The sequence below is a fragment of the Arvicola amphibius genome, chromosome 5, assembly GCF_903992535.2.
Source record: "Arvicola amphibius chromosome 5, mArvAmp1.2, whole genome shotgun sequence".
In the NCBI taxonomy this organism is placed as follows: domain Eukaryota; kingdom Metazoa; phylum Chordata; class Mammalia; order Rodentia; family Cricetidae; genus Arvicola; species Arvicola amphibius.
Window position 1 is genome coordinate 22,006,842 of NC_052051.1, and position 27,803 is coordinate 22,034,644.

Below are 27,803 nucleotides of genomic sequence, written 5' to 3' on the forward strand. Positions count from 1 at the left end.
TAGGAACTGAAGTTTGTAAGCTGAAGTTTTAATTTAGTTTTTGCACAGTTTATTTAATTCACTATGTAGTCCAAACTCAAAGCAATCCTCCTGCTTCAGTCTCCAAAGTGCTAGAATGTTAGGCATGTACCAACACATCTGTATAGTTTTGCATCTTTTAAATTATGAAAACTTTCGAATATAAACTTGAAAAGCTATGTATAAGCCGGGTGGTGGTGGCGCACGCCTTTAATCCCAACACTTGGGAGGCAAAGGCAGGCAGATCTCAGAGTTCAAGGCCAGCCTGGTCTGTAGAGCAAATTCTAAGGACAGTCAGGGCTACACAGAGAAACCATGTCCAAAAACTAAAAAGAAAGAAAGGAAGAAAGGAAGGAAGGGAGGAAATAAAAGAGAAAAGAAAAGAAAAACTATGTCTAATGATTGCTCGTTACTTTTGCCAATGTTTTGCCATATTAGCATTTTGGGTTTTCGTACATGTGCATGTATGTGTTGGTCCAGGGGGTTTGCTGTCTCTTAGTGAGATCAGAAGCTACACCTATAAAGTCTGGCCAACATGGCTGCCTAAATAAGAGCTGAACAAGGACAACAATAACGTACGGTAAAGTGGACAGAGGAAAGCCTGCAAAGCTTCAACCCTACATAAAGAACTGCAGGCAAGGAAGCCAGGCGATGGGGGGTGCACGCCTTTAATCCCAGCACTTGAAAGGCAGAGGCAGGCAGATCTCTGTGAGTTCAACCTGGTCTACAAAGCGAGTTCCAAGACAGTCAGGACTGTTACACAGAGAAACCCTGTCTCGAAAAACAAAACCAAGAAAAAAAAAAAAAAGAACTGCAGGCAACTAAGGACTGTTGAAGACAGGAGAAATCGTCTTCCCCATTGCGGTAGTTTGGATGTAATTGGCTCCCAATAAGCTCATAGGGAGTGGCATTAGTATTAGTAGGAAGTATGGCCTTGTTGGAAGAAGTATGTCACTGTGGGGTTGGGCTTTGAGTTCTCCCATGCTCAAGATACCTCCGGTGTCACAGTCCGCTTCCTGTTGCCTGGAAGATGTAGGACACTTAGCCACTTCTCCAGCACCATGTCTGCCTGCAGGCTGCCATACTCCCCTCCATAATGATAATGGACTGAACCTCTGAACTGTAAACTACCTCCTCAATTAAATGTTCTCCTTTATAAGAGTTGCTGTGGTCATGGTGTCTCTTCACAGCAACAGAAACCCTAACTAAGACACCCAGGGAAGAACACGCCAACTGTTTATCTAGTAACAGTCAAAACATACATACACATAACATTATACAGGGGATGCTTAGAAATATTTATGCACATATATAAACATATATGCATGGAACAGCAATAATGAGAAAAGAGGCCATGGATTTGAAAAAGGGCGAGGAGAGCTATGTGGAAGGACCGGAGGAAAGGGAAGCGAGAAGTGACAAATTATAACCTCGAAATAAAAGAAATCATTTTAAAGTACTTCTTTAGCGATATTAATGCTTCCCGAATATAATTTGCTATCGTCAGGCCATGTTCTCTTCTCACCTATCCTCATCAGTAGATTCTTTTTACAGAGGAGCTAAACCGTACAGCAGACCCAGTTCCAAGCCTAAGGTCACATGCCCGGCAGGTGGCGGGCATCTAAACCTGGGCAGCCTGGCTCCAGAGTCCTTAGCTAACCCTCTTACTCTCTCTCCTCTACTGCCCTGCCTCGTTTCTTCTCACCGTTCCAGAAAGAAGGGGTAGAACATGACCTTGGAGCTCACCCAGGGGTAGAAGGCTACAGAGCAGGGATCAGAATTCAGTCCTGAGCCTCTCTGACACACACCTTCTTTGTGCCATGCTGTGCATGCTTAGAGGCACAGCGTGCACCATCCACCCACGGCCTCACCCACACCTGCTTCTTCCTTCCTCGAGGCCTGCTCCTTCAACTCTCCTGCTCAGGGATCCCCTCCCAGACTCTGTGGCCTGCCTCACCTCTTCCACCTTCAGGAACTGCCAGCTACGAGGCACCACACTTCTCTTCATGGTTCCTAAGTTGGCAAAGGACACAACTGGACCCTTTGCCTTTCACAGGGAGGACAACAAATCTTCCCCTACGAAATCGTTAAGGTAGAAACAAACAGCCCCTTCCACAGCAAGGCACACCCTGCCAAGAGCTGCTGGAAGCCTGATTCTGAGAAAAATCTTTCTGAGAATCTACTTATGTCACAAGCGAAAATTCTGGAGTGAAGAGGAGGCAACGGTATGATAACAGAATCTAGTATTTATTGAACTACCATGGGCATTAACCTTACAACCCCCATGAGGGACCTTAAACCCAGCCCTACTCATGAAGACCCTGGGGCTCAAATGTCTAAGCTGACTGCCAGAGTCATGAAACCATCTGAAGAAGGTAAAAGCTTTTCAGCTACAGGTAAGGACATTCAACACTTCAGCTCAGTGATCTGGTGTCTTAAAAGGTACTAGGGAATGGGCCCATGGCTTTGTCCCAGAGGTTGTGTTAAATCAGTACAAGCAGGGAATCCTCCAAACAACTGCAAGATCAAATGCTGAAAAGACCTTGGTAAAGTAGATGACTCTGTGGTCCAGAGGGTGGAGAGGAAAAAGACAGCAGTTACTGTCCAGCCCTTTCCTAGGGAGCTACACTCCCCAGTGACAACCGCTCTTGCCTTAACTTGTTTTTGCATTAAGATCTTCAGTGAAAAGCTGAACTTGCAAGCATCACATGACATACTACCCTTTCTTCCCAGGTACGTCGGCCGTCAGCTCCCAACCCCAGAGAAAATAAAGAGCACTGAACGCAGTGAAGACAGAATAAAGGCCTAGGCTGCAGGGCTGTGTGTGCTCCCTGGCAGAGCAAATGCCTAGCATGCATCTAAAGAAGTCATAGTAGACCTATAACACACATACACACACACACGAGAGGAGAGAGAGAGAGAACTAATAAGAAATCAGAATAAGTTCTGTGTGCTGGGTGGTGGTGGCACACACCTTTAATCCCAGCACTTGGGAAGCAGAGACAGGCACATCTCTGTGAGTCAGAGACCAGCCTGGTCTACAGAGTGAGTTCCAGGACAGCCAGAGCTGTAACACAAAGTAGCCGTCTCAAAAAAACAAACAAACAACAAAAAAGTTGCCATGGTCATGGTGTTTCTCTACAGCAATGAAACCCTAACTAAGCACACTTTTACCACTGTCTAGGAGTCTGTAAATGTTTCATCTACAGGAGTTATGGTGGCACTGGAGAGATGCCTTGGCTCTTGCAGAGGACCTGGGTTTTTAGTTCCCAGCACCCACGTAGTGGTTCACAATCTGTAACCCCAGTTCCTGGGGATCCCACACCCTCTTCTGGCCTCTGTGCACTTCTGCACACACATGGTAAATATATATATATTTACCATGTGTGTGTATGTATATATACATATAGATATATATACACTCATACAGATTTGCATACCACACATACACAGAAATACAAAAAGCAGTTATGGTTAAAAAAATAAATATTACAAAATAAGAAAAAAGAGGAGGTAAGAGACACGAAAAGTAAATGTCAGATGAGAGCCATAAAATAGAGAGACAATTAACATGAAACAGATGCTAATCATAACCAACAAAGAGCTCAAAAGGCTTGGCACATTTTCAAACAAGAAAGGAAAGACCAAAGCAAGGGCACAAAAGTCCATAGATGAGGTAAATGGAAGCGAAAGCCATTTCAGAAACATCAAAACCACTCGTCTTGCTGACAACAAAAGACAGCACTGCAAAGAACAACTGAAGGAGAGGGAAATAAATTAGAGAGATTGACAGGATCCCGGGTTGTTGTATGCCTGCAGACAGCCTGCCTCGTACATACAAGGTTCTGGGTTCTGTTCCCAGACCTGTGGAAGAAAAACATTAGTCAAGAAGTACAAGCCAATGAGTATGGGAGGGAAGAGAGAGGAGGGAGATGTGAGGGTAAGGATTCTTTGATTTCCTTTTTCTTTTTTGTGGTATTTGGGATTAATCCAAGGGCTCATTAAGGAAGCTCTGACTGACAAGTGCTTGCCCAACAAGCACAGAGACTTGAGCTTGATTAAAAAAACCAAGCTACATTAAAAAAAAAAAAACAGGTGGTAGCACATGATAGCCATCCCAAAGCCTTCAGGAAGGCAGAGATCAGTGGATCCTTGAGGCTTGCTGGTCTCTTCTGACCTCTGCATGGTGTACAGAAATACATTCAGGCAAAACACCCATATTCATAAAAATAAATAAATCTTAAAACAACAATAACAAGATGGATGGCTCCCAAGGAACGACACCCAAGCTTAACCTTGGTTCTTCATATGTTCCCACTCACACCTGCACCTGTATACACATGAGCACACACATGGGCACACACACACATTCAGCCCCATTAAGGGGAGTAGACAGATGGCTCAGTAGTTAAGAGCAATGGCTGGTCTTCTATACCATTCTATGCCCAGCACCCACATGGTGGTTCACAACCATATGTAACTCCAGTTCTGGCATCTGAGAGCATCAAGAATATATGTGGGCCGGGCGGTGGTGGCGCACGCCTTTAATCCCAGCACTTGGGAGGCAGAGGCTGGTGGATCTCTGTGAGTTCGAGGTCAACCTGGTCTACAAGAGTTAGTTCCAGGACAGGCTCCAAAACTACAGAGAAACCCTCTCTCGAAAAAACAAAATAAATAAACAAATTTGGCTCATGTTAAAAAAAAAGGATAAAAAAAAACCAGGTCTATTCCCCTCAGTCTAGGAAATATTTGATAAAGTGGGCTATCAAAGTGAAGTCAATGGAGCTGGGAAGTTAGCTCAGCGAGTAAAGTACTTTTTGTATAAATACAAGAACTTGTGCTTGACTCCAGAACCCATATAGAAAAGTTGTGTGGTGGTGAGAGAGACGGGTCAGTGGGTAAAGGTGCTTGCTGCCAATCCCGAGGACCTGAGTTCAATCCCAACACCTCTGTGGTAGGAGAGGAGAACCTACTCCCATAAATTATTCTGACTTTCACATGTGTAGTGATCCACACATGCACACACACAAAACAAACAAACAAACAAACAAATAAATAAATAAATGTGGTAAAAAGTTAAAAAATAAAAACTTTTGGGCAACATGCTTAAGACCCCAGCATTTGGCAAGCCCCAAGCCAATGAGGCACTGTATCTCCAAAAAAGGTGGATGGTTCCTGAAGAATGGCATTCAAGGTTGACCTCGGGCCTCCATATGCATGTGCATGCCTATACAAACATGTGCCTACATGCACAAGTGTATGCTCACACACCTGTACACATGTGTGTGCACATGCACACATGAGCATGCTTACACACACACACACATGAATGAAATTAGCAGGAGGCTAAGTGTTGTGGCTGAGTGGTGGAATGTTTACCTAGTACACACAAAGGTACGGTTCTATCTCCAGCACTGAGGAGGGGAAGAAAGAAGAAAATGGAATCTCATAGGGAATATTTTTAAAATTTTGCATACAGGTATTTTGCCTTGTCTTACTGTTCTATAGCTATGAAAAGACACCATGACCAAGGCAACTTGTAAAGCATTGAATTAGGAGCTTGTTTATAGCCACAGAGAATTAATCCATGGTCCTCATGAGAGGAGTGTATTTAGTAACAGGCAGGTGGTCATGGTGCTGGAAAGGGGGCTGAGAGCTACATTGTGATCCTCAGGCAAACAAGCAGATGGGGAACACTGGGCCTGCCATGGGCTTTTGAAACCCCCTAGTGCAACATCTCCTCAACGAGGCCACACCTCCTAATCCTTCCCAAAAAATTCCACTAACTGAGGACCAGGCATTCAAACACATGAGCCTTATAGGGGGCTTTTCTCATTCAAACCACCACATGCCTGCATGTATGTTTGGGTGTGCCTGGTGCTAGAGGAGGCAAGAAAAGAACATCAGAGACCCTGGAACTGGAGTTATGGATGGCTGTGAAATACACAGGTGTTTGGACTCAAACCTGGGTCCTCTGGAAGACCAGCCAGTGCTTTTAGCCATTGAGTCATCTCTCCTACACCTCACAGGAGATTTTGTTTACTTTTTTGTTTTTCAAGATGGGATTTTTCTGTATAGCCCCGGCTAGCCTCGAACTCAGAGATATCTGTGTGCCTCTGCTTTCCTAGTGCTGGGATTAAAGGCATGAGCCACTACTGCCCAGTATCATAGGGGATTTTTATTAGCTAAAGTCACCTGTGCTTCATCTGGATGCCAGCTGGCCCCCTGAATGATCTATGTGCAAATGAAATCACAGGACTGAATCTGTTGGAAACCTGAATCTTTACCTATAAAGATTTCTATTTAAGTCACAATGAAACTCATCATTTTGTATAATTAATATATACTAGTATATATTTCCTGTTCATGAAAACTAAAAAAATTGTATTTAATACTACACGCTAAATAATAATACCAACCAGGCTTGGTGAGACAATAATTTCAGCACTTAGGAGGCAAAGACGGGTGAATCTCTGAGTCATGAGCCTAGCCTGGTCTACATATCAAGTTTCAAGACAGCAAGGACTACATAGAGAGACCCTGTCTCAAAAAAAATTCATAACACCAACTGGCCATGATGGCATGTGTACTTAACCCCTGTACTTGAGAGGCAGAGGCAGGCAGATTTCTGTGAGTTCTAGGCCAGCCAGGGTTACATAGTAAGATCTTCTTTCAAATAATAATGATAATAACAACAATAATAATAATAATAGTAATAATAATAGCAACAACAGCCAGGTGGTGGTGATGCACGCCTTTAATCTCAGTGTGCAGGAGGCAGAGGTAAGCGGATATCTGTGAGTTCAAAGACATCCTGGTCTACATAGAAAGTTCCCAGACAGGGCTATAGAGAAACCCTGTGTTGAAAAAAAATTTAAATAACAACAACAACAGATAGCCTTCCAGAAAGCTCAGCAGTTAAGAAAGTGCTTGTTGTGTAATTCTGGCAGACTGAATCCAACCTTTTGTTGTAGGATATCTGACTCAGCTTTTTGGGGGGCCTGCCATCCAGCTCCCAAATAAATCACACACAGAAGTTTATTCTTAATTATGAATGCCTGGCCTTAGCTTGGTTTGTTTCTTGCCAGCTTTTCTTAAATTATCCTGACTACCTTTTGCCTCTGGGTTTTTATCTTTCTCTATTTCTGTGTACCTTTCTTTCCTTCTTACTCTGTGACTGGCTCTCCTTGTTCTCTTTTTGCTCCTTTCTCATTTCTCCTATTTATTCTCTCTGCTTGCCAGTCCCACCTAGCCTTGCCTTGTTCCTGCCTCGCTATTGGCCATCCATCTCTTTATTAGGACCATCAGGTGTTTTAGACAGGCACAGTAACACAGCATCACAGAGTTAAACAAATGCAGTATAAACAAAACCACACACCTGAAAATAATATTCCCAACAAAAATAAGGGTAGAAGGAGAGACGCAACTCCACAGAGTTGCTTTGGCTTCCATTTCAATTACTTCTCTATTGCTATGATAAGACATCATGACGAAGACAACTTACTAAAGGTGTTTATTTGGACTTACAATTTCAGAGGGTTAAAGTTCATGATGGCAGAGTAACAATGTGGCAGCAGGAACAGCTGAGAGTTCACATCCTGATCCATAAGTAGGAGACAGAGAATGAGACCCTGGAAACAGCATGGACTTTTGGAACCTCAAGGCCCTCCTCCAGTAACACGCCTCTTCCAACAAGGCCACACCTCTTAATCCTTCCCAAACAATTTCACCACCAATTGATGACGAGCCTATGGGGCCATTTTCCTTCAAACCACCACAACCTCTATAGAAACACATCTTTCACACATAACAATAACAACATCAACAGGGCTGGGAGTATAGCTCAGTTAATAATAATAATAGTTACTGTCTTGGTTAGGATTTCTATGCTGTGATGAAGCACCATGACCAAAAACAAGATGGAAAGGGTTTATTTGGCTCACAGTTCCATATCACTGTTCATCATCACTGAAGGAAGTCAGGACGAATTCAAGAAGGGAAGGAACCTGGAGGCAGAGGCTGATTGTCTTAGCTAGGGTTTCTTTTCTTTATTTCTTTTTTTGTTTGTTTGTTTTTCGAGACAGGGTTTCTCTGTAGCTTTGGAGACTGTCCTGGAACTCAGTAGCCTCAAACTTACAGAGATCTGCCTACCTCTTCCTCCCAAGTACTGGGATTAAAGATGTGCACCACCACCCAGTTGTTTGTGTGTTTGTTTGTTTGTTCTAAGACAGGGTTTCTCTGTGTAGACATGGCTGTCCTGGAACTTGCTCTGTAGACCAGAGATCTGCCTGCATCTGCCTCCTGTGTTCTGGTATTAAAGGAATTCATCACTATTGACTGACTCAAATTTTCTTTTAAAAGTTCAAAGTCTTTCAGTTGTGGCTTCTATAAAAATTAAGTTAAATACTTTCTTCAAAGAGAGAAGAACCAATACAATCAGAATCTGAACAAAGCAAAACCAAACTCCAACAGTTAAATGACTCCCTAGCACTTCTCCAGCTCTGCCCTTTGCAGCACACACAGCTTGTCATCTGGGCTCAGACAAGCTCCACTCCACCTCTGTCCTCAGGGGTCATCCCATGGTACTGGCATCTCCAAAATACTGGAGTCTTCTGCTGCAACTGGATGGCACTTTTACCAATAGCCTCTCCTGGGCTCTTTCATGGTGCCAAGCCTCAGTTTCTCTTCATGACACCTTCAATCCTGGAGCTTCAACTGGTACTGAGTCTGCACCTTCACCAAAAGTCCTGGCTTCTCATACCACCAAACCTCAACTGCTCTCTGGTGTAGGAGGTTCCTCTGTTTTATGTGTTGCTTTCATTGGCTAATGAATAAAAAAACTGCTTTGGGCCTGAGAGGGCAGAACTTAGGTAGGCAGAGTAGACAGAACTGAATGCTGGAAAGAAGGGCAGAATGTCAGATGCCATGGATCTGACTGAGACGGACTCTGGTTAGAATCTTGCCGGTAAGCCACAGTCACATGGCGATATATAGATTAATAGAAATGGGTTAAATTAAGATGTAAGAATTAGCCAATAAGAAACTAGAGCTAATGGGCCAAGCAGTAATTTAATAAATACAGTTTCTGTGTGGTTATTTCGGGTGTAAGCTAGCCAGACGGCCGGGACAGAACAAGGGCCCGCTCTCCATTCAACAGCTCTCCATGACCCCTTGATGCCTTCAAAACCAGTACCACCTGAGAGACTCTTACACAGTACCAAGTTGAGCTGCCAGCATGAGGTATAGCCTTGACCACCTCTAGAACACAGTATAGCTTCTGTGGGGTGACCCTGATGAAACACTTCCCAGAAGATTTCACCTCAACAATGCTGATCTCTTTTGTTTGGTTTTTTGAGACAGGGATTCTCTGTGTAGTCCTAGATGTCTTGGAACTCTGTAGACCAGGCTGGCTTCGAACTCACAGAGATCCGCCTGCCTCTGCCTCCCGAGTGCTGGGATTAAAGGCGTGCACCACCGCCGCCCGGCTTCAATAGAGTCTTTAAATTTCCCTCTGAAATTTCACAAACACAGGCCTGCATTGTCTGCCCTGCTCTCAACATTCTTATCTTCCAAGCGCCCACAGAACAGCTCACTGAGTTCTCAACATTCAATGGCTTTTCTATCCCAAAGTCTCAAAATCCTCCCACAATGCTCCCCAAACAAATATGATCAGGTCTGTCACAGTAATACCCCTCTATCCCTATACCAACCTGTCTTAGGGTTTCTATTTCTGTGATGAAACACCATGACCAAAAGCAAGCTGGGGAGGGAAGAGTTAAAGTTCTACTTCCACTTCTAAAGCACTGTTCAGGAAGTCAGGACAAAAACTCAAACAGGGCAGGAACCTGGAGGCAGGAGCTAATGCAGTCAGAGGCCATGAAGGAGTGCTGCTTTGTGGCTTGCTCTGCATGGCTTGCTCACCTGATTTCTTATAAAACCCACGACCACCAACATGGGCTAGGCCCTCCCCATGAATCACTAAGAAAATACCCTATACAAGCTTGCTTACAGCCTGATCTTATGAGACATCTTCTTCTCTCTCTCTCTCTCTCTCTCTCTCTCTCTCTCTCTCTCCCTCCCTCCCTCCCTCGCTCTCTCTCCTTTCTCTCTTTTCTTTCCTTCCTTTCTTTCTTCTTTCTTTTCTCTTTCTTCTTTCTTTCTTTCTTTCTTTCTTTCTTTCTTTTTTTCTTTCTTTTTTTCTTTTTTTCTTTCTCTTTTTCTTTTTGAGACAGGGTTTCTCTGTGTAGCTCTGGCTGTCCTGGAACGCTGTAGACCAGGCTGGCCTTGAACTCACTGAGATCCGCCTGCCTCTGCTTCCCAAGTGTTGGGATTAAAAACAGGTACCACCACCGCCCAGCTGGTTTGGTTGATTCTTACAAACTAAACACAAAATTACTATTTGACCCTGCAATCCCACCTCTGGGTTCATACTTAAATCAACTGAAAATGGAAATTCAAACACCAATATCACAGCAATTTTATCCACAATAGCCAAAGAGTAGAAACAACCAATATGTGCATGACATGTGAATCAATTACCAAAACAGATCCACTTACTAGGTTTTGTATTTCTTCCCAGGTCTTCATCTTTTTCGTCCTTAGTACCTTAATCCACAAAATCCAGGAGAATAGAATATTAGCAAATATATACATACTTATTTCTATATGCATTTATGGATATATACTCGGGGAATTGCTCTTTTAATGGGATGAGTTTGCTTTAGATGAGAAAAAGAAGAAACCTTGGGAAATGGATAGACAGCACCTATTGTCCTGTCATGTGAATAAACTGAATGCCATAGGAAGAGGACATTTAATACGTTTGGGCACCCTGGGCACACACCTGTAATCCCAGGACTCAGAAAGTGAGGGAAGAAGGGTCAGAAGTGCAAGGTCATTTTTTACTACAAATTTGAGGCCAACCATGCCGGGCGGTGGTGGCGCACGCCTTTAATCCCAGCACTCAGGAGGCAGAGGCAGGCGGAGTCTCTGTGAGTTCGAGACCAGCCTGGTCTACAAGAGCTAGTTCCAGGACAGGCTCCAAAGCCACAGAGAAACCCTGTCTCGAAAAACCAAAAAAAAAAAATTTGAGGCCAACCTGGGAAACATGGGACTCTTTCTCAAAATAACCAACAACTGCCAGGCAGTGGTGGTACACGACTTTCAACCCAGCACTTGGGAGGCAGAGGCAGTCAGATATTTGTGAGTTTGAGGCCAGCCTGGTCTACAGAGTGAGTTCCAGGGCAGCCAGGACTGTTACACAGAGAAAGCTTTTCTTGGGAAAACAAAACAAAATGAAAAACCCTACCCAAGAACTAAAATGATCAGTGGGAGGCAGGAGAGACACGGGAGAATCTCAAGCTTGAGGCCAGCCTGGGCTACAGAGAAGACCCTATCTCTAAAAAATAAAAACAGTGCCAGAATGGTGATACATACCTATAAGTCCAGCACTTGGGAGGCTGAGGCAGGAGGATTATGAGGTCAAGACCAACCTGGCAAGTTTGAGGCTAGCTTGGGTGATGGCTAAAATGGTAATATTTATGTATGTACTATTTTACCACAATTTAAAAAACTGCATTAAATAAACAAAAATGAGAGCTACTGCCAAAGGTAAAAATATACAGTGGATTTGAACAAACATTTTGCCACAAAGAGAAAGAAAATATATTCAACATCATTAGTTATTGGAGAAATTAAAAATAAAACCATAGCTGTGCAGTGGTGGTGAATGCCTTTAATCCCAGCACTCGGGAGGTAGGAGGACCTCTGTGAGTTCAAGGCCAGCCTGGTCTACAGAGCCAGTTCCAGGACAGTTAGGGCTGTTACACAGAAAAACCCCGTCTTAACAAAAAACAAAATAAAACAAGACAAACTACAGAGAGATAATACTAAACACTAGCCTGACTTTAAAAAAAAATCCCTGGCCGACCTAGAACTCAGAAATCCATCTGCCTCTCTTGGAATTAAAGGTGAGTGCCACCACACCCAAATTTAGTAATATTTTTCAAAGCTTGACAGTATCAAGTAACAGGAAGAATACATTCAGTCCTGGGTCCTGGTCCCACACTAGCTAGCTTGTCTACTCTCTGAGCTGTAGCTTCCTCATTTAGGAAGCCAAGAGGCTGTCCTGGGGTCCAGGAATCAAACACATCTCTGAGGGTTAGTCATTGTTGACTGAATAAGAAACACTGAGAGGGGCTGGAGAGATGGCTCAGCGGTTAAGAGCACTGACTACTCTTCCCGAGGACCAGGGTTCAATTCCCAGCACCCACATGGCAACTCACAACTGTCTGAAGATCCAGTTCCTGGGGATCTGACACCTTCACACCAATGCACATAAAATAAAGTTAAATAAACCATAAAAAAATTTTTTAAAAAAGAAACGAAACACCGAGACAGGGCTGATCTTGTGGAAGACCTGAGTTCGGTTTCCACTGTCCACATCCAGTGGCTCACAACTGTCTTTAACTCCATCTCTAGGGATCTGATGCCTCTGGCTTTTGGGGACACCGGCACTCATGTGCACATATACACATGTGCACACATATATACACAATTAAAAACAATAAAAATAGGGGCTGGAGAGATGGTTTAGCAGTCAAGTGACTGGCTGCTCTTCCAGGTCAATATGAGCTCAATTCCCACATGGTGGTTTTCAGCCATCACTAGCTCCAGTTCCAGGGGATCTGATGCCCTCTTCTGGCCTCCAGAGGCAATGTATGCACATAGCTCACCAACATACATGCAGGCAAATACCCATACTCATTTTTTTTTTTTGAGACAGGGTGGAATTCTACATAGGTGAAAATGGCCTCAAACTCACAGAGATACTCCTGCCTCTGTTTCCCGTGTGCTAGGCCTAAACCTGGCCCCACAAATATTTGAAAATTAATAAAAAAAATAATAAATCTTTTAATTAATTAATTTATTGATTTTTTTTGAGACGGTTTCTCTGTAGCTTTGGAGCCTATCCTGGAACTCGCTCTGTAGACCAGGCTGGCCTCGAACTCACCTGTCTCTGCCTCCTGAGTGTTGGGACTAAAGGCATGTGTCACCAGTTACCGTTGTTTGTTTGTTTGTTTGTTTTTTTGTTTTTGTTTTTTTTGGTTTTTCGAGACAGGGTTTCTCAGTGGCTTTTGGAGCCTGTCCTGGAACTAGCTCTTGTAGACCGGGCTGGTCTCGAACTCACAGAGATCCGCCTGCCTCTGCCTCCCGAGTGCTGGGATTAAAGGCGTGCGCCACCACCGCCCGGCTTGTTTGTTTGTTTTTAAGATTTGAAAAAAAACCAAAAATCACCCAGAAGCTCAGCTCAGCTATGGTTGTCTATGAGATGGCAATCTAAGGACAATTAGGTCCTGAAGGCTCTGATCCTAATGAATCCTGATGAACGAGTTAATCCTTTGATGAAGTAATGACATCACAGTACTATTCAATGGTAGAGCTGTGGAAGGGGGTGTCTGAAAGGGGTTGTGGGTGGGTAGGGGTGAGTTTTGCCCTGGTTTCTTTCTGTTTTCTTCTTTTTCTGCTTCCTGGCCACTGAGAACTGAAGAAGCCTACCCGACCCCCACCCCACCTGCCGCAAACTGCAGCCACCCTGATTTTCTGCCTGAGTATCATGATTCGAAAGAAATCCTTCCCTTCGAGCTGTCCTTGCTATTTGGTTACAGTGACGCAAAAGCAGTGAAGTCACTTCTGAGAGCAAAAGTGGTGATAATCGATCAAATGTTTAATTCCATTTCATTCTCTTTGTGCTTAAGGCGGTATGGTATCCCTGATTGTCCAAACTCGTAAACCAAGTAGCAAATAGATATTTGCACTCTAAATATGGGAAAAACTTTAGCATTCAAAGGTGATCATATTTATTGCAACAGTTTCAATAATGGGGAGGTCAGAACGGGGCAGTGAGACCGGAGATGAGGCTTAGTGCCTGTAGCCCAGAAGCGGGGTGGGGGTGGGGTGGGTGGGAGTGGGAGATGGGGGGAGGGGGCAGGAACCCTGAGCAAGCTCTGGCCTCCCTAATCACGTACTTCAATCAGCTAGAACCACCTTCACAGCACTGCTACCAGAGCAACAAGCATCTTAGCATGTGAATCTGGGAGCTTCCAGATTCGCCATCACCAACAAGCTACTACTGAGGAACTGTATTAAGAATACAATTTGTCTACTATTCTGTTTTCCTTTTGCTTTTCGTTTTGAGACAGAGTTTCTTTATGTAGCCTTGGCTGTCCAGGAACTCACTCTATAAAACAGGCTGGCCTTGAGCTCACAGGGATCCACCTGCCTCTGCCTTAGCAAGTGCTTGGATTTAAGGTGTGCACCACCATCCAGCACACAATTTCTCTATTATTTTTGCAACTGTCAATGAATCTATACTTATTTCCATATAAGAAGTGTTTTTTGATTCAAGGTCTCACTACATAGCTCAGGTTGGTCTCAAACTCTCAATACCTGGTCCCTCAGCCTCCAGAGTGGTAGGATTGTGCGTGCTACCACACCTAGTGAGTGATAGGATTAAAGGTGTGTCACCCCACACAGTGAGTAAAAGGAAAGTTAAAGAAAAAAAAAGTTCCAGGCTTCCTTTCCACAGCCCCTAAGAAAAGTACACTCTCTGATCTAATTTCATTCTGTTACTGCATTGAAACAGTCTGACTAGGCGGGCAGTGGTGGTGCACACCTCTAATCTCAGCACTTGAGAGGCTGAGGCAGGCAGATCTCTGTGAGTGTGAGTTCGAGACCAGCCCAGTCTAGAGTGAGTTCCAGGACAGCCAGGGTTACACAGAGAGAAATCCTGTCTCAAAAAACAAAAAAACAAAAAAACAAAAAAGGAAAGAAAAAGATTAAAATTAATTAAAAAAACAAAACAACAAAAACAACTCCACTGTGACCAAAAGCAACTTGGGGAGGAAAAGGTTGATTTGGCGTACACTTCCAGGTCACAGTCCGTTACTGAGGGAAGTCAGGGCAGGAAGCATGGAGGAATGTGGTCTGCTGGTTCAGTCTCTGCTTCACGCTTAGCTGATTTTTCTTTTTGAAGTTATTATTTTTAGCTATCTGCATGTGTGTGTATCTATGTGTGTATGGACATGTGAGTGCAGGTGTCCACAGAGGTCAGAGACACTGGGTACCCTACAGCTGGAATTAGAGGTCGCTGGGGGGGGGCACCTGATGTAGGTACTGGGACTTGAACTTAGGTCCTCAGGAAGAGTAGTACCTGTGACTGCTGAGTCATCTCTCCAACCCCTTAGGGAACATTCTCACACAGCCCAGAACCACCTGTCCAGTGAATGGCCCCACCCATGCTGGTCTAGGTCCTGTGTCATGAATTTAAACAATCCAAACAGTCCCTCGCAGACATGCCCATACACCAACCTGACAGGACATTCAATTAAGGCTTCTTTTTCACATAATTGTAGGCTGTGTTGAGTTGATGGGTAATACTAACTGGACAATAACTCAAACACCCGGAAAGCTCTGGCAAAGCCAGAGGATTATGGTCAAGTTTTCCCTTCACAGGAAAGAAATGGAATCAATGCTTATTTATTATTTCACCAATCAATATTTATGGAGGGTTTACTGAGATCCGAGGCTTGTGTTGGAAGCTAGGAAATTAATAATTTAAGATCCCTTCCTAGGAAAATCGAAATTATAATAAAAAGGGCTAATGTGATAACAACCTTGGCATAGCATTCTAAAATTTCCTTCATGACATCACTTACGAGTTGTCTGACAGTCCTCCAACTTTCTACCTTTTGGGGTACTGACGTCCCAATCTGCAAAATAGAATAATATATGTGTGTATATATATAATTAATCTGAGCCTCTGACGTAATCAAAGATATATATAAATTACCTGAAATAAGTATATGCGCATTTCCTAGGAAGAGAATTTTTCTAGACCCTATGCCAGCTAAATCATAAAGGTTTTAGAAATGAATTTAATATTTTTCAATTCAATCCCAAATTCCCTCTCCTTTCTAATATTCCATGATTCATACAAACCTCAAAGGTCCCCACTTCCATCTCTAACAGCCCATGTTTCCACTGTGGATGGAAACGAGACAGAGATTGAGATCCTGATTCCCAGACATCCCTTCCCAAGAGGAAAAGGGTTAATTCTAACCTGGAACCCTGTGCTCTGTGCCTCACCCTCGCCTACTCTGCCATTTCACTTCTCAGCCTCTCTCCAGATCCTACCCACTTTCCCATCTAGCCTGCAATTTAAGTTTTGGCTTTACTTAGTGTAGGACTTTGTACAGACAACACCTTCTAGAAAAGCTCTTAGGGAGCCATAGAAAAGGGATTCTGTTGTATTTTTAATATATTTTTATTCTTCAATAATTTCATACATGCATACAATGTTTTTGATAATAATCATTGATTCCTGCCAGTAACTTCTTCTAGCTCCACCTCCGACTTTTTTCATTCTAAGTGTATGTGTGTATGTGTGTGTGTACGTGTATATGTGTGTGTGTGTGTGTGTGTGTGAGAGAGAGAGAGAGAGAGAGAGAGAGAGAGAGAGAGAGCAGGTGTTGGCAGAGGCCAGACATTAAATCCTCTAGACCTGAAGTTACAGGTGAAGTGAGCTACCCTACCTACCTGGGTGCTGAAAACTGGAAGCTTGGAGCTGGGGTGGGGACAGGGCTTTGCCACGTAGCTCTGACTGGCCTAGAACTCACTATGTAGACCACACTAGTCTCAAACTCACAGAGATCCGCCTGTCCCTGTCAACTCCTGAAATTAAAGGAGAGCGCTACTATATCTGTCTCTTTCTCTCTGTAACTCTGACTGACCTGGAACTCACTCTGTAGATCAGGCTGGCCTTGAACTCAGAGACCCACTTGCCTCTGCTTCCCAAGTGCTGGGATGAAAGGCGCCACCACCATCCAGCCACAGTATTCACCCTTAACCAGCCATTTCTCTAGCTCCAGGAAACAGATCATATGGAACCTCTGTCTCTTTCTGGGGTTCCGTTCCTTTTCTGGAAGATGGAGATACAAACCTTACTTGTGAGCGAGCTGTCAAACAGAATACGCCATCTGCCACAAGTTGCCAGACATTACATTTTTGCTGGTACCATCTCCAAATTTTCACAAACTTCCATGAGGTCAGCTCTCTTACATCTAGAGCTTGTATTTTAGATGAGAAAACTGTAGCTGAGAGGCTGTGGGCAGTGTGCCTAATGAAAATGTGTCTGTTTGTGTGTGTGACCCGTGCATGTGAGTGTGCAGGTGTGTGAGAAGGCCAGATGAGGGCATCTTACTGTTGTTCTCCTTACTGCCTGGAGACAGGGCCGCAGAATGAGTTTAGAAGCGTATAGGTTTTGGCTAGGCTGGGAAACCAGTTCTTAAGATCCACCTCCCTCTGTCCCCCAACACTAGGGTGATAGGTGAGCTCAGGCACACCTTGTTTTCTCACATGGGTGCAGGAGAATCCAGAACCTCATGTTTTTGCAGCAAGCACCCTTACCAACTGAGTCACCTCCCTCGCTCTGAAGACACGTTTTAAAGCCCAGTCTTTCCCAGAGCTTTATTTACTCCTCCCAACAACTGGGCGGTAGGTATTATTTACTGCTAGGGGTGCTAAAGCAAAGAAACCCTGCGAAGAGGATTCCATCAGACCCCGACTCCCAACACTCCAGACAGCAGCTGTTCAACAAAAATATACCACAAACTGTATGTGCAATTACAAATTTTATAGCACCTGTATTTCAAAAAAGACACAGGTAAAATTAAAATAATAGTTTATTTGACCCAAAATACACAAAATAATATAACATGTTCCAACGTGTAATAAATATAAAACCTTTTTCTTTACCTTCACAGAGGCACGAGTATTCTACATTATAATACATTTCAATTCGGGGTATTTACATTTCAGAGGTTCCATAAATACATGTGGCTAATGGACACCATAATTACAGTTCAATCACTAATACTAAAATAAAAAAGCAGTACCAACAGAACCACCTGTCTCTTGGTTTCCGAGGACAAGCAAAAATAATGACAAAGAACCCTCGTGCTTTTGCTTTGTGCCAGGAAACAATATTAAGAATCTTGCCCAAGTAGTTTGTCATCCTCAAAATAAGGTGGGTTCTATTGCACTCACGCAGGCGGGAGGGTGTGCGTGTGTGCACTTCTGCAGCCCAGGCGTGACCTCTACATCTAAGGTTACAGGATTGAGTCTGCCTGCTCTTTATCTTTTCCTTCCTTCCTTCCTTCCTTCCTTCCTTCCTTCCTTCCTTCCCCCTCCCCCCCCCTTTTTTTTCTCCGAGGCAGGGTTTCTCTGTGTAGCTCTGGCTGTCCTGGAATGCTCTTGTGTAGGGCAGGCTGGCCTGGAACTCACAGAGATCCGCCTGCCTCTGCCTCCTGAGTGCTGGGACCACGCCTGGATGAGCGGTATTTCTTAAAATAGTCGGAGCCCCTATCCCGCTGTCCCACCCGGGTGAGCCGTCAAGCTCCGCCAAGGCCCTGGCCAGCCCTCACATTGACCCAGGACTGTCGACGCTCCGCCCCGATCCTGGTCCAGCATCTGCCCTAGCAGTCGCAGGTCACCTGCAAGCCGAGGTGGCTCGTCGTCAGGGCCGCCTTTCCTTGTATCTCTTCCCACTCCAATACAGAATCCTCTTCCGACCCGGATTTCGACTGCGATTCCGACTCCTGGTCAGTCTCCGTCTCCGCCCTCCCTGCCTCCCTCTTCTGCGGCTCCTTCGGGAACAGGCGATCCTCGGAGATGCTGTCCGAACTCTCGGAAGAGCTGACTTCTGCATTCCAAAAGGCCTTGGCCAGGTCATTCTTCACGTGACTGCCAGGGGGCGGGGCTTCCTGGATCGTGCGCCGCGGTCCGCCCCTAGGGAAGCCCGCCGTGTCGCCCATTTCCGGCTGCAACGGAGCTTCTCAGGTGGAGGTAAGCTCCGCTCGCCCGAGCCCGCGTCCCCTTAGGGCTGCGCTGCCTCTACCCTTCAGCCCATCCCTCTCTTCCCGGTCTTCGCGCAGACGCAGAGCCAGCCTGTAGCTACGGGACAAAGAGGGTGACGCCGAGAGCCGTAGTCATGGCGGCGCCGGAGCCCGGCCTGGCCGCCCCAAGCCCCGAGGCGCCGCCCGAACAGCAGGAAGGAGCCGGCGACTGTGCTGACCCCGCTCCCAACTCCGTGAGCTCCGCGGCCCCGGAACTCTCTGGCAGGCCCGTAGCTTCGGACGCGGCTCTGCAGGCTGAAGCCACCCCGCGGCCCGGTGCCTCTCGGCCTGGCCCCGAGACGTTTCGCCAGCGTTTCCGGCAGTTCCGCTACCAGGACGCGGCGGGTCCCCGGGAAGCTTTCCGGCAGCTGCGGGAGCTGTCCCGCCAGTGGCTGCGGCCCGACATCCGCACCAAGGAGCAGATCGTGGAGATGCTGGTGCAGGAGCAGCTGCAGGCCATCTTGCCCGAGCCGTCCCGGGCCCGGCGGCTGCGGCGCCGCGCAGACGTGCGCATCACTGGCTGAGTAGCGGAGCCGGGGGCTCCTTGGACTGATACCCTACCCCGAGTTAATGAAAGTTCAATTTTGACAGCTCCTGTGATCTGGTGTGTCGTTCGTCCTCTATTGGTCTTATTTCCCGAGCGTATTCCCCACCTTTCCAGTTGATGAGAGGATTCCGGGAGCCTGTAAGAGTAAAGCTTTACGTACTATCCCTGGACCCCTTGAGGGGGGTGGGGCGGGGGATGCGCAGGACTTTGCCCTTAGGCAGGAAATTCTCACCCTGTTGAGTAGCTCTAGGCCACCCCTCTACCACGTTCGCAGTTTTTCTGCACCTGAGTTGTCTTGCAGAATGCTAATGATGGTTGTAGTCGTCTAGTGTTCCATACTACCCTCTGACTTGCACTAGCTAGTATCCGAGCTTGAGCAATAAAATGGGTGGCCCTATTAAAAGCTCAGCTCAGTGTTGTAGTTCTTGCTTTTAATCTCAGCACTGGGGGGAGGTGGTTGAAAAGGGGACTGGGGCTGGGCCCAGCCTGGTCTACATAATGAGTTCCAACCAGGGCTATGTAGAGAGACCCTCTAAAAAACAAAAAAAACTGATCAGGCAACAACTGGTGTTACCAAGGAAAATGAAATGGATCTTATAGCGTCACTTCCTTGTAAATGAATCTTAAAGCTTACTTTCTGCTTGGTGGCTTAAAGATCAGTGATTGCAATCCACACAGTGGACAAACATTGTCTTTAACACTTACTGTTATACACACCCACCCACCACAGTATACAGCTGTCCAGTAACTAACACGGATGAAAAAGGCTTGGCCCGTCTCCTTTTGGTCAGGGTCTACTGGCTTTGCACGCGCAGGTGACTATCATTAGAGAAATGTTTTGACAAAAACTAATAGAGGGTTCATGACCTTTGTTAAAAGCATACTGGTGACCATGACCAGAGCATGTACTATGAAGAGGGAAAGAGCTCTCCCGTCAGCTCCCTGGAGTGAAGCACTTTGTCTTTACAATGAACAGAAACCTTTCTCAACCCCTAATGCTCCATTTGCACAATGGTTTTCCATGGAATGACCTTGGAATGTGTTAACATTACTGGAAGTTCTCATTTTAATGTATTCAGGGGGCTCCTGTTTTTAACACTTTTCTCTAATTCTCATCCCTACCAAGAGAAGGAATTTTTCAAGGAATAAAACATCTGGGTTTCCTTGAGGCTTGTTGGGGGAGGGGGCAATCTGGGTCTATAGAAAGCTTGGGTTTATTCCAGAGTGGTGGGTGAATCTCAGTGTAGAGAAGGCAAGGCCCTTGCATTGCTTCCAGCAACCAAAACTAGTGATTCTGCAGCTTCCACCACAATGCATGAGCCAGACTTGGGTAGAAGCTGGTATGAGCGTCTAGCTTTGGATGATTTGAAATTATCTGGTTATGCTTTCCTGGAGTTTCTTGATAGAGTTTGTGTCTGTCTCGCTGTACAAGATTATCATAGAAGAGCAGGCATTCTATAAAACATATTGATTATATATCTTAAAAGTAGGGTGAAACATTTGATTCTTGCTGGGTTATGGTGGTAACACTCAGGAGACTAAGGCAAGATGACTTCAAGTTTGAAGCTTGTCAGATGACATGCTCAAGGCCAGCCTGGACTACATAGCAAGACTGTCTAAAAAACAACCAGGCATGTGCCATAGGACTTTAATCCTAGCACTTGAGACAGAAGCAAGGGATTTCTGGGAGTTCTGGAACAGTCAGCTACATCGTGAGACCTTGCCTCCAAACTAAACAAAATCAAAACCTTTTATACTCCAGTAATATGTGACTGACACATAACAACAAGAACCTGTTTTATTTTTTCCAGATACAGAAGTTTGCATGTTTTGCAAATATTGCTTGAGAGCAACACTCCTATGTACAGTGCCTTCTGTCTAATAGTGTGTAAACACAGTACGTATCCACAGTGCAATGTTGGCTCAGCCAGGATCCACCTTGCATACATACTTAAATAACTATCAAACCAGAACTGTTGTGTCAAGGCAACTTTGTATAGGTGGACAGCTTTCTAAACAGACAGAACTTCATGCACGTCTTCCTAAATGGTATCTGCATTGTTTGCAAGTAACAGATTCTAGTGCTCCAACTTAGGGTTAGTTCACTTTGACCCAGGAACTGGGAGTGGAGCTCCTCAACATGGCTTTAATTTAGGGAAGAACTGCGGTTATTAGAACACGGGGAGTCTGCTTTGCTTCCCTAAGAACAAAAGTCACAATGAAACCAGATCATTTCCTTCAAACCTAAATGATAAACACAGCAATGACCACATCGCAGAATCAGGACCACCAGCTTCTGCTTCCATGTTTGAACAAGACACAATGGGCTGCCTTCAGATTTAGTTCCCGATGGAATTTACTAGGGTAGTACAGAGAAGAAAACACCTCAATTAAAAAACCTTTATTACATTTGTTTAGCGTGTGGGTGTGTGTCAGAGGGCAACTTCAAGGTATCAAATTCTCTCTACTGTGAGGGTACTGGGGATCGGACTCAGGTCAGCAGGCTTGGTAGTAAACACCTTTGCTCACTGAGCCATCTTTCTGGCCCCCAAATCAGTACCTGTACCTAATATAACAATCATCATACCTCATACAGTTGTCGCAATAGATAGTTATCTTGGCTCTTCCCCTTTCAGACAATCACCATCCAGTTCTCAAGATGCAGCCATCTAATAAATCACCCAGAACATCAATGTCACATGGAGCATTTCTTCCCCCAACAGAAACATCAGTGCTTGCAGCGGGAAGCAGCCTTTTGTAAGGAACTATGTTACACACTCTTTATGTGTCACACACTCCTTAAGCTGTGCCAGGTCAACTCATGCTTGCCCTGCAGCTCATTTTAGAGCAGATGGTGAACAAGTCACTAGACAGGGCACTCATTTCCTGAAACTTCTCTGTACACAGGCCTGAATTCACAGGCCTCAATGACCTGTTGTGCCTGAAGCTTACTCATTCCCAAGGCAGGGAGATGCTGCTGTTACTAGCTACTGACATTGGCTCCTTGATGTTTATATAGTAAGTATTTGCAACCTAAAACGTTACAGATTCCAAAACTCATGAACCTGTGGGTGTTGATGGATAATGTACTTTTGATATTTGCCTTTAGTGATGCAAAAACTGGTAAAATGAAGTCCTCAAAGCATGGAACCTTTTAAGCATTGTCTAATAAGGTAAAACAAAACAATACAGCAATTACACATGGAACCAGACCTGCAAAATAACACAAATATTCTTTCTTAAGGTACAAACTGGTTGTACCTGGACCTTAAGCAGCATAATCACCTTGATTTCACAAGTAATACAAACAGGACACTGAAAGTGTTGAGTGCATCAGCAACCCTGCAGATGCCGGCAGCCACGCTGGCCTTCAGGAGGAAAGTGGCACACAGAATCTCAAGATGGCAATAGAAAATAAGGTAATTCCCACATTCTTTGTAACAAATCTTTACAGTAAAAGTTCAAAATCTTGGGCAACATTTTTTTAACTTTAAATAAAAGTGGGAAGATTGAAATTAGTAAGTATAGAAAATGCTGTCCTTTGGGTTCCAGATCCTGCCTGCTTCCTTCTGGAATTCCTTGTCAATTCTCATTGCAACAAGATTCTACCTCTTCCTTCAGACGTTTTGGCTTCACTGCCATAGCCATGGCCCAGCTGACTCTCGGGTAATAAACATAAAACCTTGTCCCCTGTACCGTGAAATCCTGCAACGCCGTGGCAAGAAAATAAAGTCTTAGGAAGCAGTGCTGTCAAGGCCCCTGCTCCTCCTTTCCAAACTGCAGCACAGTGAGGTCCCAACATTCCAGTGAGGCTGAAGGATGAAAACAGTGCCTGCCTGCTGCCCATACACCATGCCAGGCAGAGAAACCAGAGGGGTTGGCACATGCCTCAACCTGACACAAAAGTCAATTAAATAAACCGTGAATTGCATTTACAACTGTTTCCAACTAGATTTTTTTTTTTTTTTTTTTGGCTCTCACTCCATTTATCATCAGTGGCACGATTCCAAGGAAGATGTGCAAAGACTTGCTTCGTTCAACAATGTGCACAGAAAGGGGTGCTAAGACTGCACTGCCTTCGTGGTCGGCTTCCAGATCAAGAGTGCCCTGTCCTCCTGTCCTCCAGCACTCAAAATGGTCTCTGTCCCAGTGTCCATCACACTCCTGGCCAAATCCCTGAAGTCAGTCAGTGCCACGTGCATTCAGCATGCTAAGTTTATTTACTTAAATATGCGAAGCTCCCCTGGTAGATGGCCAGGATTGTGCTCCAATTGTCTTGGGTGCCCAATTTCATGTCGAGCAGCAGAGGGCAATCTGCTGCACCTTGCCCAGGTCAGTCAGAAGCTGCTTGATGCAATGCTTGAGCTGTGGAAGCCTGGCCAACGGCTCTGGGGGTTCCAGTTCCCCAGTGTAGTCCAGCCAGCTCTCTAGTACTGCAGGTGGAAGAGAGAGAGAAGATCCAGTGAGGGCTTAGAAAAACCTCATCACAAGGCCATTTCAACCCAGGCTGCCTCAGTATTAGCCCCCCACAAAGCACAAACTCTAATGTTTAGGCCAGCAAGTGAACTATCCCCATAGGCTTATGTGTTGAATGCTTGGTCCCCAGCTGGCGATGCTATCCGGGGAGAAAGTAGGCCACTAGAGGTGTGCCCGGATTCCATCCTCTCTCATGCCTGTCTGCCAAGACATAGACAGGTGCCATGACAAGACCAAGTAACCATGGACCGGACTCTCTGAAATCATAAGCTACTTAAGCAATTTTTCCTTCAAGTGGTTTGTCAGGTATTTGGTTACAGAAATGACAATATAAATGCTTCTCGACAGTAAGGGCACCAAGTCCTAGTTAGTGGTGGAAAGAATGATCTAACATCTATGCTCCCCAATACAGTGGCCACCAGCCAAATCAGACACAGCTGCTGAGCTCTTAAAGAGGTGCATCTAAAGAATGCATCTGAATTGTATTCACTTTTAATTGTTAACTAGTCACACAATCTAGCTGCTACTATGCCAGAGCAGAGCCCAGAGGCCCTGAAGGCCAACCTGAGTCATTACCAGTCTTTCTAAAGCTTTTCCATATAAATAGGGCAGGCGAGGCTGCTAGAAAAATTAAGTGTCTACAGGGACTTTTAAGTTTTTTTTTAAATAAATCAATTCTGATTTGCTTCATGTTAGTATGTGATACATAATTAGCAGCACAAAATATACTTTTTTCGCCCTTTAAGAAGTTAGTATAAGCCTAGTGTGGTGGGTACAACTTTTAATTCCAGCAATCAGGAGGCAGAGATGAGACAAGCCTAGTCCACATAGAGAGACACTGTCTCAAAAACTAATCTAGCCTGACAGTGGTGATGGACATCTTTAATCTCAGCACTCAGGAGGCAGAGGCAGGTGGATCTCTATGAGTTTGAGGCCAGCCTGGTCTACAGAGTAAATTCCAGGAAAGCCACAGCTACACAGAGAAACCCTATCTTGAAAAGCAAGCAAGCAAGCAAACAGGCTTGTCCTTACTGAGGGGAGAGGTAAGTGAAAGGAGACCAGAAGACAGCTGACCCTGGACAGCCAGACTGTGGGCTTCAGAAGGCAACAAGGGAAGGGAAGATCAAGAGCAATGCCAAGAAAGGAATCCTACCATCCAGCTCCTTCTCAATGGAGTCCATCCGATGTGTTACTTCATCCTGAAGAGACTCCACATGCGTCAGCAGGTTAAACTGCCACTGGTGCTGCGAGCTCACCAGGCCTTCTCCGCCTCTGTCCAGCAGCTTCCGAGCAGGGGCTTCTTCCGGCAGGACCTTCTTGGAAATGTACTCCTTCACCTGGACATGCAATGATGTTTAAGTCACCGAGCAGAGACAGCCAGCTCTTTCTCCAACTGGCCATCATTTACAACCCTGGGAAAAGGCACTGCCTACCTGAATGTCCTCAATCCCCATCAACTGCCAATACCACTTCCTTAGGACTGCACTCACAGGCTCAGCAGGCCCTGCCCCAGTACCCCAACATGAAGTAGGCCTTTCAGAACCCTGAGGGCTGCCTAGAGCAGGGCTACTGTAGAGGAAGATTAGGGTATTTATAGTCATGTTTAGCAAGTCCTGGCTGTCTCTGGGTGAACATGTGACCCTGACAAGTTACTTCCCTTGTGAGCAGCATGGATGTAGTATTCTGAAGCTTCATAAGGGTAAATATGGTACCAGTATACAGCTCACCAAGGGTTGCCTTGATGAAGAAAAGAACTTCTAGATTTCACACATGTTTATTTTAGAAGTCTGCTTAATCCACAGGACACAAGACTGTTAGCCTTTTACTACAGAGTTTGGGATGCTAACATTTCAAGGTAACATTTAGGGCCTTTGTGTACAAAACAACGTCCTGAAAGCTTCCATGGGTCTGATGAGGAAAGCCAGAAGAAAAGCGGCTAGGAAATGATCTGCCACAAAAAAGCTACCCTCCCCACCTTGGCCAGACTTGCCGAGATATTGGCAGGTATATAGGCTGAAGGTGCAATCCCCACTCTGTAAGCATGGTGGGGATGTTCCCTCCCTCTTGGCAACACACAGCAGTGCGATTATGCTGCTGATGCTGCCCCATAGTCTGGGAAAATAAGGATGACCAGGGACCAGGGCAGCGCTCTGAAACCACACAAGGCCTCACTCACAGAAGATAGGCACAGGGAATTAAAGAGGAAGACACTGGTATGACACTGGGGACTCAGAACAGAGTGACATAAAAATCACAAAAACTGAATAACAAACAAAACGCTGGCTCTAAGTGGCAAATACTTTAATGAAATTAACCCTTCTTGTGACAGGGTTAGAAAACAACAACATGCAGTTTTGTTGAAACATAATGTGCTTGACTATGCTCATAATAATTAGCACCCAGGAGCAACTGTGGTATAAATGATACTAAAGAAAAACCTAATTTATCTTCATTCTATTTTTTCCAAGTTAGAATCAGCTTCTCTGCTTGATAACCTCCTCTTTCTGTCCCTAATTTCCACATTGTTCCATTTTGACAACCTTTGACTAAAGTGGGTCCCCTGTCTTTGTATCCATCTTAATAGGAGAAAAAGAAAAAACAAACAAGAAAAACCCCAGAAACTCTCTGATGAGCAAATTTAAACAGAGTTCTACTAAGAAGTGTCTTCCACAGGACCGCCCAGGAAGAGGACTTAGAAGCATTCAGCTACTAAGTAAAGAGCAAGAGAAGGCAAGCAAGCCACATACCTTTGGGGAGCTGGGTTTAGGATCACTGTCCCCTCTGCTCCAGCCTAGGCGAGGGGAGAGGGGATCGTCACCATTCTCACAGAGGGGGTTGACTGTATCATCAAGGGCAGAGCCTCTTGTTTCTACTACCAGCTTCTGCTCCACAGCAGGGTAATAGGTGCGGGGCTTCTGGTAGCAGTGCTCACTGGTGATATAGGACTCCTCCACAGATCGGGGCAGGGGTAGCGGCTTCTCCACCGCCCCATTCAAAGTTCTATAGCTGGGGGACTCCTCCTTGCTGCTGGAGTCTGTGATGTGGATGTGTCTGGAATGCACTCTCCCATCCGCAGAGCGCTGTTTCCAAGGCTGGCACCACAGCTGCAGATCAGGATGCTCCCTGCTTCTGTGGGGTGGCAAACAGAGAAGCAGTTTTGAGGGAAGCAAGGATCATTGCAAAACTTCTTGATTTACAAACTCTCTCCCACGAGGGAGAAAGGCTTCGACCTGGGATATCTACCCACGTGGCACACTGGGGTGTAGAGTCTTTTAGGAAGCCACGTCCCTAGTCTTTCACCACAGCCACGGTGGGTAGAACTGGGCTTGGTTGCTGAGCAGCAGTGAGCGAGCTCAGGCTCCTTCTGGCTTCCTCCTTTGGAAACTAGTGTTATCATCTGTCAGCTACCAGCTCTGACTTTTGAGAGAAAGTGAAGACATTAGAATGAAGGTATTCTGTTGGTGTGAAGGTATTCTTCAAACATGGCTTCCAAGGGCTAGGGAAATGGCTCAGCAAGTAACAATCCTTGATGCCAAAGCCTGACAACCTAAATCTGATACCCAGAACCACATGGTAGGAGAGAACCAACTACCAAAAGTTGTTCTTCTAACTGGCACACATATGCTGTGATGCACACACACATAAATAAATAAAATGCAATAAAACAAATGTAGCTTCATAAAAATACACTCAATCAATTGGCACAATAACCGTGACGTGCAACGACACTCAGTGCTGCAGGTGGCTAAGTATGTATGCGTAACATGAGGTTTTTACAGGCTTGTCTGTTTGTTTTGCTTTTCAAAACA

General features: G+C 45.2%; 3 protein-coding genes across 5 annotated transcripts in view; 1 reads left to right on the forward strand and 2 right to left on the reverse strand.

The window, feature by feature from the left end:
• Cnbd2 (cyclic nucleotide binding domain containing 2) overlaps positions 1-2,026 on the reverse strand; it is a 48,850-nt gene extending 46,824 nt beyond the window's left edge. The window contains exon 1 of the mRNA XM_038331844.1: positions 1,976-2,026. Within this exon, the coding sequence (XP_038187772.1) occupies positions 1,976-2,026 (51 nt within the window). The remainder of the gene's footprint in view (positions 1-1,975) is intronic.
• Positions 2,027-18,554: 16,528 nt separating this feature from the next.
• Scand1 (SCAN domain containing 1) lies at positions 18,555-19,561 on the forward strand. Its single transcript, XM_038329730.2, has 2 exons — positions 18,555-18,921; positions 19,011-19,561. The coding sequence occupies exon 2, from the start codon at positions 19,067-19,069 to the stop codon at positions 19,493-19,495; it is 429 nt and encodes a 142-aa protein (XP_038185658.1). The 5' UTR covers positions 18,555-18,921; positions 19,011-19,066; the 3' UTR covers positions 19,496-19,561.
• A 1,737-nt stretch (positions 19,562-21,298) lies between these two features.
• Positions 21,299-27,803, reverse strand: part of Phf20 (PHD finger protein 20) — a 95,575-nt gene continuing 89,070 nt past the window's right edge. For all 3 annotated transcript variants that reach the window (XM_038329727.1, XM_038329726.1, XM_038329728.1), the window contains 3 exons: positions 26,742-27,123; positions 25,148-25,331; positions 21,299-23,951 (listed from right to left, as the gene is read on the reverse strand). In XM_038329727.1, the coding sequence (XP_038185655.1) occupies positions 23,809-23,951; positions 25,148-25,331; positions 26,742-27,123 (709 nt within the window). In that variant the 3' untranslated portion in view covers positions 21,299-23,808. The remainder of the gene's footprint in view (positions 23,952-25,147; positions 25,332-26,741; positions 27,124-27,803) is intronic.